Consider the following 11,383-nt stretch of genomic DNA (forward strand, 5'->3'; position numbering starts at 1 on the left):
GCGCGGGCTCTTTTCCACATACTGGCTTTTTTGGTTTTTTTTTTTTTTTTAACAAACAGCTGCGCCGGTAAGTCCCACTGTGGGAAATGAGATGGTGAATGATTTCAAGTGCAGTATTTACATCCCCTGCCAAACCCTTCACATCTGCCCAGCTCTGCCATCAAGCCTCCATCCATCTGGCCGGGAACAGCAGGTCCTCCAGCCTGCCTGCATCCCACAAGGGCATTTCCTTCCTGCGTCCGCAGTGCCAGCTGCCAGGGATGCTGCTCAGCAGGGAAGGGCTCGAGTGAAAGCACTGAAAGGAGGGTGGGGTTTTTTTTTTTCGTAGTGCACGTGAAATGAATTCCCAACATCTCTGAAAGCAATTGCTTCCTGCCTGAGATCTCGTGTGCTGAAGGGGTGATGAAATGCTCCTTGATTTTGTACCTCTTCCTTACAGCCCCGCCACTGCTCCAGGGAGCCCAAGGGAGTTTGAAGCCGGCTGGGGTGGGGGCAGCAGGTGCTGTGGCTCCCGGAGTCCTCCGGCGGTGCTGCCTTTCCTGCTCCCCTCCTCTTCAAGTCCTGCAAACTCTTGATCACAGCACCCATGGGATGAGGCAGTTGCAGTGTCCATGGGTGGGTATCCTTGAGCGGGGACACCCCACACTGCCTCCCCAGATCTGTAGAGCACTCATTGCCCCGGGCAAGATGTCCTGGCTGCAGTTCCATCTCTCCAGCAGGACTGGCTGTGTCTGGGCCATCACCTCTCCGGTGCTATCCCCTCTGCACCCAAGCAATGTCCACGCGCACCCCCTCTGCCAAATGCCACCTCTGTTTCAGGTCAGTGCAGTCGCTGGCTGGATGGGATGTTTGCCGGAGGTCCAGCACCAGCTGCAGAGAAGGTGGAGTCATGCCACAAGAGCTGCCGGCAGCCCGCGGCACTCGCCCCGCTCCCTGCCGATGCCGCAAAACCGCCTGCACCCGCTCTCCTCTCCCCCTGACCGTCTTGTTGTGTGTTCCCCCCACAGAGTGCGATTGCCATCCCGTGGGCGCCGCCGGCCAAACCTGTAACCAAACCACGGGCCAATGTCCCTGTAAAGACGGTGTCACCGGCATCACGTGCAATCGATGCGCCAAAGGCTACCAGCAAAGCCGGTCTCCCATTGCCCCCTGCATAAGTAGGTGGATCGCTCTTTCGATGTCTGTAGATTAGAGATATTAACTTTTATAAACCTGCAGGAGCTACTGCCCAGGCTGGGGGGCTACTACCCCACCGCATACGTGCCGACGGGCAGTGCTCAGGGGACGGAGCTGCCTGGGTACCCCTGCCAGCCACACTGCCCACAGTAGGGCATATAGTCCAAAATTCACCCGTAGCTTCCAAGTAGCTCGTCTGCCTTGTTGGGTGGGTTGTGTGAGTGCATCTACAGCCCAATTTGCCGGTAATTTGATTTTGCTTGACAGAGCAAAGGTGCCCCGAGAGCACGTTTGCTTTGGGGTACCACATCAGGTCTGGACGCTAAGGCAGATCGCTACAGACAGGTTTTTCCTGTCCAAAATCAGGCTGTGCTGCACCAGTACAGAGCTCAAACCAGAGGAGCTGCTGGTTTGATGGAGTTGCTGTCAGAGTAACACAGCCGATAGCACCTGGATTGCTAAAGGGGATCTTACGCTCACACAACTCACCCAGAAACACGGGCTGTTTTACCATTTGCTTCCTTGGGTTTGTTTTTTGGTTTGCCTTCCCAAGGCTGCTTTCATCCTCTGCTTTTAAAACAACAGCAGCAAGCACCAGGTACAGCTCCCAAAGTCTCTCCGTTGCAGCATTTGCTCTGAAAACATCCACATCCGCACTCAGTCCCTGTCGAGCGCTCGCTGCCCAGGCAAGGTGTGCTTTAGCCCAGTGCTTCTTTCTGCTGCCTGTTGTTTTGCTGCTGTTGGATCATTCCGTAGCTCATGCACCTTGCGAGAGACATAGCCACCTGCCTTAGCAAAACGAAGCATCAAAATTACGGTGCCTGGCACAGGCTGGGAAGGAGGGGCTGCTCCCCTCAAGACTGACTCCCTGCTGCTAAAAAGGGAAAAAAGGCCCAACGGGAAAAGAAAAGTGAAGGTTGAAAGAATCAAGTCTTTGTTGGGAACCCACAGTCTGCTCCCGCACCATCCCCTCACAGCATCTGCCTCTCAGGATGGCCATTGCCAAATTATGGGGCAGATGATCCCCTTTCTCCACCTTCTCTTGCTGAAGAAAACATACATTCCAGGGTGGTTTTTGGTCACTTGAGATTCATTCTTCCCCGTGTCGCAATGGGACGGCAAGAGCTCAAACCAGATGCTTGTTTCCCCAAGATGCTACAGTCATGGCTCCGGTATGCTTTGCAGCAAGTATGCGCAAAGGTTTATCATTAATCATTCCCCAGGGCCATGGTAAATCAGAGAGTAAATTGTTCCTTGCATCACTTCCCTTGGGATTTATTGCACTAAATAAAGACAGACACAGAATTTCAACACGATCCAACCAGGCATTTGGAGCCGGGCTGTGCTCACGCCAGCTGCCTAACCAGCGTGCTCAAGGCTGCCCACTGGCATGAGCCTGGCAGGGCTGCCCTGCCCTGGCCCTGCAACCCAGCCACCATCCTGGCACTCGTGAGAGCCCCTTACTTGCGTGTCACTGCAAAACATCCTTTCTAAGGGGCCAGAAATTTTGGTCGAAACGTTTTTCAAGCAACGCTCTGTTCTGGCTACCAAGCCGCTGTGCGGTTGTTGGGAGTTTGATCTGCATGTACGATGCTAAAGCAATTAAAATGAGGATATGAGCAATATCACAATTCTCTCATCCTAAAAAAACCCAAATCAGCACATTTTCATCCTTGAAAAATGTCAGTCAGCATATCCTACTTGGGGGGGATGTATTTCATCCATATTTCATACATGCGTAGTGGAGGGCACTGCTCTTCCACCTGGCACTGGGTACACTGCATCTAGCAAGGGTCTGTCCACGTTATCTGCAAGAGCACAGTTACTCTCTGATTTACCACTGCTTAAGTCCCGAAGACTTATAGCCATGCAAAAATCACCTCGTGGGGAATAAACAAGACACCAGTGGGGTCTGTCTGCATAGCAGCCCATGCAGGCAGGCATGAGCACCCATCCAGCCACCAGCTTTGGGATGGCTGTGCTGGCTGTTCATGTACTGCCTGATTATGCACCATGTGTTTCACATGGGCTTCTGCCTGTGTTTAATTGCATGAGCGTGAACAACTCAAAAAGTCATCTAATGCTAATTGGGCTGCACCCCTACAAGCTGCCGTCACTGCAATGCAGACAGACCCAAGCAAACCCTGCCTCTGTGGCCAGGCAGGTTCCCAGGAGCAAAAGCAGAAGGAGGCAGATGTCGAACCCCGGCTGGTGCCTAAATTCCTCTTTCAAAATAGACTGGTAGGGTGTTCCCCTGCCAGGATTCCCAGGGACGCACAGAAATTACAACACTGTGCCCTAAATGCGCATAAGATGTCAGTTATGAGAGCTGCGTATGTGCACTGGGGAAAAGAGATCGTCTTGCCAAAGTTGGGACCATATAATGCGTTCCATCAGCAGTCCATCCTTTTTAACATCAACAAACACAGTCAGACTTGGGCATGAAGATCCAGAACATTATGCGGTTTCAGCTGTGCAAATTCAACCCCAAATCAAAACCAGGAACCATTGCATTGGCACCAGATATGTTTGTGTTTCCTTTAAATGTGTGAGATAATACTTGCATCCCAGCAGGTAGATGCAATACTTTACCCGCATCTTATCTCACACGAGAGGAGTGGTAGCACTGCCTCAGGCATGGATGGAAACAGCAGCTGGAAGGGACAACCCAGGGACAGGGAGAGGCAGCAATGCTCCCGTTGCCTGCTGGGGCTGGGCACCGCACAGCAGGCAGCCACACCGCCCTGCCTGGCTTATGGACCCTCCGAGCCCCTGCAAGAGCACCCCTCACCCTGGGGTACAAACTGGGACCTAGCATGTGCAGCAGGCTGTGCCGGGGCACCATAGCAGTTGCTGGCTGTGGCACCATATCAATTACCTGGCTGGTTGATCTTTTATTTTTAGCCACAAGCCAAAAATTTTGGTTTAAAAAACCCTTTCCCACACCCTCTTGGGAGGCCCAGTTCCCCAGAGGGTATGGTCCTGGTGTGCTGGTTCCTGGGGCTCTTGCAAGGCTCCTTGCTGGAGGACGTGGTTGGGAAACACCCCTTGCTGGTAGACATGGTTGAAAAGGGCAAACACGGTGTGTGCAGGGGACAGGCTCTTTGGGATCTGGAATAATGCCTCCCTCTTTTACCTCCTCTCCTTTCCTGCATGCTTCTCGCTGTCCTGCACAGAGATCCCCGCCGCTCCCCCCACCACTGCCGCCAGCAGCACAGAGGAACCTGCAGGTATGTTGTCTCTTCTTTTAAAGCATCTTGATGGTAAATGTCTTTTGAGCAATCGTCTGCCTGACATGAAATTGTATTAAATTAATACATAAATTCTGTTGTTTGTACTAGGACAAGTGGTTTCCTTTTATGCCCAAAATGTCCGAGTGTTTGAAACAAGTGTGGAGCATGCTGAGAGATGGGTGTTTCTAGGAGCACGTGGGAGTGTAGGGAAGATGCAGAAAGATTTTCGCAGAGGTGACTAAATCTATAAGCACACAGGGGTTACCCAAAGTGGGACCGATGCTTGATGGAAAAGAGGTAAGGACTCAAGACCGCTACTGGTTGATTATTAAAGTTGAGTGGTTACTTACTCAAGTAGAAGAGCAGAAGTAGTAGAAGTAGTAAAAGAAAAACTTGGGAGAACAGTCCAGCTGAGTTTTTCTGGTGGAGGAGGACTAGAGAACCAAAAATCCCCCAAAAGAGAACAAAAAACCTGTGTTGCTTACTGCTGCATGTGAGCATTTCCTTTTTTTTTTTTGCCTAGATCCGTGTATTTCTGGTGCTAAGCAATCTTAGGTGCTGATGTGATCTCTGTACCTTAACAGCAATGTGTCTCATGTTCGGCTTTGTGGGTCATCGCGGTGGGACACGGCTGTGGTTAGTGGCATTGTCGGGGACGGTTGTGCTCAGATGTGCCTCAAGGCCAGCGACTGTAAGAGGCGGGGGAAGTATCTTAGCTCGGAGCGGGAGGTTCTGCAGCAGCAGGTCCTGCAGTAAAAGGTTCTGCCATAGGGGCTGCAGCCTGGGGACAGTGGTGCTTGGATCACCACATTTATGCAAGCTGCAATACAGAGGATCATCCTGAGAATGCTTTGGCACATCATGCTGCGTGTATCCTCCCGTTTCCCCTCTCCTTGTCCTTGAGATCCGTGTTTCTGGTGCTAAGCAATCTTAGGTGCTGATGTGATCTCTGTACCTTAACAGCAATGTGTCTCATGTTCGGCTTTGTGGGTCATCGCGGTGGGACACGGCTGTGGTTAGTGGCATTGTCGGGGACGGTTGTGCTCAGATGTGCCTCAAGGCCAGCGACTGTAAGAGGCGGGGGAAGTATCTTAGCTCGGAGCGGGAGGTTCTGCAGCAGCAGGTCCTGCAGTAAAAGGTTCTGCCATAGGGGCTGCAGCCTGGGGACAGTGGTGCTTGGATCACCACATTTATGCAAGCTGCAATACAGAGGATCATCCTGAGAATGCTTTGGCACATCATGCTGCGTGTATCCTCCCGTTTCCCCTCTCCTTGTCCTTGCGCCAGATACAACCCGTGCAATGCTGACCCGGGGCTCAATGCGTCTCTTTGTACACCCCATCTCCACCACCACAACTGCACCGACACCCCACATCCTCCCCTCCTGATTTACACCCCCAGAGGGATCGACACCTGCCTCCGCCATGTCACCGAGGGACTTTCCTGTCCCCAGCTCCCTTGAGGTCAGACGGGTCTGAGCAGGGGGTGACGGCAGGAGCCAGAGGGCCCCGGGAAACGGTGACTTATTCCATCCCGCTGCGTGCAGATTCCCGGGGTATTTGAACAGCGCCACGGCTGTGAAGGACATGGGGTATAAAGGTTGTTTACTTGTGTCTCACCAGTGTAGGAGGGTTCATAAATTAAGGATTTTGTACTAAAAGTGACGGGCATCGGCCTTGAATTGAACTCTGAGCCAAGGCTCGCCCGGTGGCAGGGCTTTTCATGCAGGCTGTGGGTGTTGCTGTATGCTCAGGAGCTCTTCCCAGGATGGGAAACCCAGGGACCAAAGGGACAAGGTCTTCGGTCCCCAGTGTCACGGGAAAGTGAAGCCCAGGGTTTTCTGTGTGACTGATTTAAAGGACAAGTTCTGCTGCCTGTGAACACAGTAGCAGCAATTCTGTGTTTCAGTGTCTTTTCTTAGGCTGGTATGAGCAAGAAATATCTTGCAGTCTTGGGTTTGTGCCTATTGGTTTGTGTGTGTTTCTTAAAGTGTCTCCACTGACCTGCAGGGCTGAGAGGAGCATGAAGACACACCAAAAACCTGCCCCAGCCAGCATGCTTCCAGCTCAGGTTCTGGTGATCAGCCCTTTTGCTGCTTTGCCTTATTAATTAGGTGCTGATGTGAGATGTGTGGTTTGGTGAGTCTATCACAAAGAAGTATCGAGCTATTAGGAATAGAGACTGTCCTACCTAACCTGAAGCCAAGCAGGGGCAGGCCTTCTCTTCCTTACAACACTGTTTCCTGACAATACCAGCCTCTGTTACCTGCTTCCATCAGGAGAATCTTCTTCCCCAACTCCTCAGGAGCTTAATTACATGCCATAGTGCATCCCACCATCTTTTTTCAGCCACAGAGAGCTCCTCCCCAAAGCTCCCGTTAAACCTCCCATCTTGTCCTGGCTGCAAGAGGACTCAGTGCAGGGACATCCCCGCCTTGGCCAAGCCCCTGGGACTGGCAGGCACACCCCAAGCCTTCTCAGGAGCATCGTGAGAGCTGGCAGCTCCTGCAGCCTCTGCAACTCTTTCATTTATCCCAGCGCCGCAGTTCAGTGCAATGTTGTAGGTGCATCCCAGCAGTGCCAGCTAAACGTGCTGGATGCATGGGGTAAAGCAGGCTTCTCTCTCCCCATCTCGTTCTGTGGGGGGTGAATTTATATCTGCAACTCCCTGTTTCACCCCTTGCTATAAAGGAAGCCCAGGGTCTAGCCTAGACTTTTCGATGCTTAATTAAGAGTGGGTTTTTCCCATCCACGGGGACTGTCCTGTTGATATGTGGAAGATGTATAGGCAGACAGAGCATATCAGCTGGTAGTTTAAGGATCAGTGGGACCTCCAGAAAAATGTGCCTGCTGCCCTGCTGAGTGTGCACTGCAGGAGAGGCTCAATCCCAACCAGTCGCCTCTGTGGCAGAAGATGGATGGCAGCAGAGCAGGATCTGAAGGGTTTACCTGGATCCTGCTGGGGTGACCGCTGCTCCACAGTGTCATCACGTTAAATTGAGCATCTTCACCTCCTCAATTTACTGATCAGTCTTTGGGGATGGGGCCTTTGGCACTTGGCATCACCATTTATGAACTGAACATGTCGAGTGGGGAGTCAAGCACTACTTGGCCCTTGCAACCCTGCAGGGCAGTGCTTTCACCCTCCATCAGGTAATAATAAACCCGAGCATTGCTTAAATACAAAAGCTCAACAGATGAAATACAGGGACTTGCAGACTAAATATTCTGTCTCATGGCCTGGGAACATTGAGATTTTATGCTCCACACCAGGATCCATCTGTTCCTCCCCCCATAGCCTCCCAAACCCGCTCTGTTCCCAGCCTGTGGCAGGGATGGCAGAGCAGAGCTCTTGTACCACAATGCCACCGGATTTACCACAGGCTCTGCCAAGAAAAGTGGATGTTTGGCAGCTGAGGAGATGGCTTCTCACAGCCCTTTCTGCAAGGAGCTTGGTTCCTGAGATGAAGCCCTCTGTGGAGCTACAGCATCTCCGTGCTGGCATCTCCTTGCACCATTGCTGCCCCTGAGAGCAGAAGCAGCCCCGGCACTCACGGCATGCTCTACTGACCCACCAAGGGTCATTAGGGGTGTGGGGGAGATGTTGGCTTTTCCAAGTCACCCTTGGATGTCTGTGGTCCTTGGTGGAGTCTTCTCTCCTTGAGCTCCTTCCTGCCAGGGGCCAGGGCACGTCCCCCATAACTGCCCCAGCCCTATCCTAAAGGCAGGACCTGGCTCATGCCATTCCCTTCCCTGCTTGAGGTAAGGTTACAGGGCACAGGGTGCATTTCTGAGTGAGTAAATGATTGCTTTGCCCCATCATCATGGCGGGAAGCATCCCTCAGGTCAGCTTTCCATGCAGTTTGCCCTGCTAAGCCACCTGCCAGCCTTGGAGCTGGTGGCAAGAGGTGACACTTGAGCAGTGTCCCTCAGTTTGAACTGGCCACAGGGATCCCTCAATGCCATTTTGCTGCTGTTAGGAGCTCATTTATCTGGGCATGTCCCTGTTCATCAGTCCGTAAGGGCCTTCTGAGGACATTCCCTATTATTCACAGTCGTTTCTCTGCCAGTCCCCATGTCCTCTCACATATTCCCAGAGCGTGACTACAAGAGGGATGGAATGCAGGCGAGGGCTTGGAGGAAACAGTGTTTATCCACATCCACATCCATCAGGCAACATCCCAGCTGAAAGGAAAGTGCTGCTGAAGCCCCAGCCCTGCTGCCCCCACGATTCACAGGTGGGGAGTGGTTTGGGGGTGACACATCTCCCACCTGTGTGCTCCACACAAGTACCGACACAGCCAGGGAAACAGCTCCTTTCCGTGAACTCCCCTCACTGTCCTGGGCAAATGCCAACTGGGGCAGCTGCATTCAGCCATCCCAAATTCCACGTGCCACCTCAGTTGGCCACAGCCCTCATCAGCGCCTGCCCTGAGTTGATGTGCTATGGCACTGTGACCTGCAGCAGCCCCGGGCTGTGAGTCACAGCCACCAGCTCGGTGCCAGGCACTGTGCTGGGTGGGCTGGGGCCTGTGCTGGGCTATTTGCCCCCGTGGCCCCTCAGCTGGCCAGCGAGCAGGGCCAGGGTGAGCAAGGCAAAAGCATAAAGCCTGCAACGATAGGACCCTTGAGCAGGACAAGGGGGTGCATAGCTTATTTTAGGCACCAAACGTGGACACTTTGGTGAAGGGCAGGTCCCTGTGCAGCCGGTGGGGAGAGCCAGGTGCTCCCTGCTACCCGTGCATCTGCCTAGGGGAGTGCTTATAGGGATGGCTGTGGGGATCAGAGGCATGTTGGTCAGGACATGCCCCCCACCTTTGACCAAGGCTTTGGGTAGGTGTCTGAAACACCTTCCAGCCTTGCTACAGAGGCACCATCTCTCCCTGATGCTGCTGGCAGGGATGCAGCCTCCAGCCCTGAGCCCCAACAGATTGGGGCAGCAAACGGCCCCGTCGGGGAAGGAGCAAGTCCCATAACTCTGCATCCTTGTCCCGGAGAGAAGGGTTATTTAGGGATCTGCCCAAGCCCAGCTGGATTTGCATAAAGCCTGTAACTGAGAACATCTCAGCAGGGTTAGAGACCTCCCTTCAGCAAAGGGACCCCTTGCTGGAGGCTGGGAGAGGGTTATCCACAGGCTGGGAGCGAGCCGGGCATCATGACAGCCTATGAGCCATGAGGAATGACTCGACAGCATCTCTTGGATCCCCGCGTCACTGGAGGGCCAGATGTCCCCGCTCCTGCCCAGAGGGGCAACCGGGGACCAATCCATCTCACCAGGAGCCGCTTGTGCCACCTCCCCATGAAAGCCCAGCAGAGGCTGAGCCAAGCTGAGCAATCTGATGGGCCCAGCATCCAATCATAATTCTTCTTGCAGTGATTTTTATTGGACTTTTTAAGCACCATTTTGTCCAGGGAGATTGAACCCTCCATATTCCATTGCTTCCCCTCGGCAGGGAGCGTCAGGCGGTCCCAGGTCTTGGCATCACTCATGTCCCACCGCCATCCTGAAGCATCCTGCTGAAATTCATGGTGTTTTCTTGGCAAACCCTTAAATCGGTGTGTCTGTGTGCCAAAGCTCCCATAATATGGGAGCATATAGAGGGTTATAGAGATGGAGAAAGAAATTAGTGGGAGACTTTGGGTGCAGCTAGTTCTGGGAGAGATGCTGTTTTATTTCCTTTGCTCATAGCTACACAGGACAGAAAGCACCTTCCTTGCCAAGAGCCGAGTTAGCATCATCACTGCTCTGAGTCAACGAGGGGTAAATTTCAAAAGAGCATGGGCCAAAGCTGGCCTTGGTACAAAGAGTGGAACAATGTTGACTTTGGCGTGGGGGGTCCTGCCTGGCTCTGCTTAGCTCTCAGAGGTCCGAATCAATTTGGGGAAACAGTCCAAAACTGAATTGTTTAGATGAAATGCATTCATGCTCTCCCATGTCGGGAGATTGGAGGATGAGGAGCGGGTGCTTCTCATTTTCGTGGCCAGGCGAGGAAAGCTCTTGCTACCACCCCATCCTTTTCTGGACCCATTCAGAGATGCAGAAGGGGCCATAGTGAAAGGGCAAAAAAAAATAACAGCGGGGGGAAAAGGTTTACAAACCTGCCAGTCAGTCATTGTCTTATCTGAATCGAATCCAGATTGGCTTGGAAATGATTATCCTAGGTGGATGATTTCAGCTAGTGGCTTAAATAAAAACAGGTGATTGGATTGATGCAACTTTGCATGGTTTTCCCCTGGAAATCAGCCTCTGCAATTTCAAAACCAGATCTGGACTTTCCAAAAGTCATTTGGGCTCAAGGTGTTGCCTGGGCCCTTTTGTTCCTGGCTGGTGAGGAATAGGCTGGATGTAAGTGCAGAAAATGGAAAAAAACCCACTCTTAGTGATCCCTGGGGTTCCCTTGGATGTGCACGGACCAAAAGCATCTTGGCTGCAGGTTGCAGCTTTCCCAGAGCACACAGGCAACCCAGCGCAAAGGTGGATGCATGCCGTGGTATGTGAGAATGATTAATACCTTCCAGAAGCAGCTCGGAGAAGGGAGATGGGCAGTCAGGTCTCTGTTCTGGAATAATCTGGAATAGTCTCAAGGAAAAACAAAAAAGCTCAAAAAACACCCCAATCCCATGGGCTGTCTGAGCCTTTCAAGACTGTTCCTGCTTCTGTGTCTCACTTGGAAAAAACACACGCGAAGGTTATGGCTTCAGTCCGGGAAAATAGAAACTTTGTAGGAAATAGTAGAAAACATTCACTTGAAAACGTTCATTCCCCGGGGGGAGAGCTCTCCATCCACCTTGCACAGCCGGGCGGCCCCTGGTGCCGTCGCAGTGCAGAGCCCCCACCACGCATCTTTGGGAGCACTTGGGACAAACCACCACCCCCATGCGACCCATTCCTTCCCTGTGCACCACACGTGCACCTGCACATGCATGCCCCACGCAAACCTCCCGCAGCAACCTCCACGGGGCTCCCTGCCCCCT

General features: G+C 52.7%; 1 protein-coding gene across 1 annotated transcript in view; it reads left to right on the forward strand.

Annotated features, from left to right (window-relative positions):
* Window positions 1–11,383, forward strand: part of LOC103897204 (netrin-1) — a gene marked incomplete at its 5' end in the record, with an annotated part of 53,078 nt that overhangs the window by 16,925 nt on the left and 24,770 nt on the right. The window contains 2 exons of the mRNA XM_019471501.1: window positions 1,008–1,157; window positions 4,353–4,406. Coding sequence (XP_019327046.1) covers window positions 1,008–1,157; window positions 4,353–4,406 — 204 coding nt within the window. The remainder of the gene's footprint in view (window positions 1–1,007; window positions 1,158–4,352; window positions 4,407–11,383) is intronic.

Source organism: Aptenodytes forsteri, unplaced genomic scaffold, assembly GCF_000699145.1.
Source record: "Aptenodytes forsteri isolate BGI_AS27 unplaced genomic scaffold, ASM69914v1 Scaffold2098, whole genome shotgun sequence".
NCBI classification, from domain to species: domain Eukaryota; kingdom Metazoa; phylum Chordata; class Aves; order Sphenisciformes; family Spheniscidae; genus Aptenodytes; species Aptenodytes forsteri.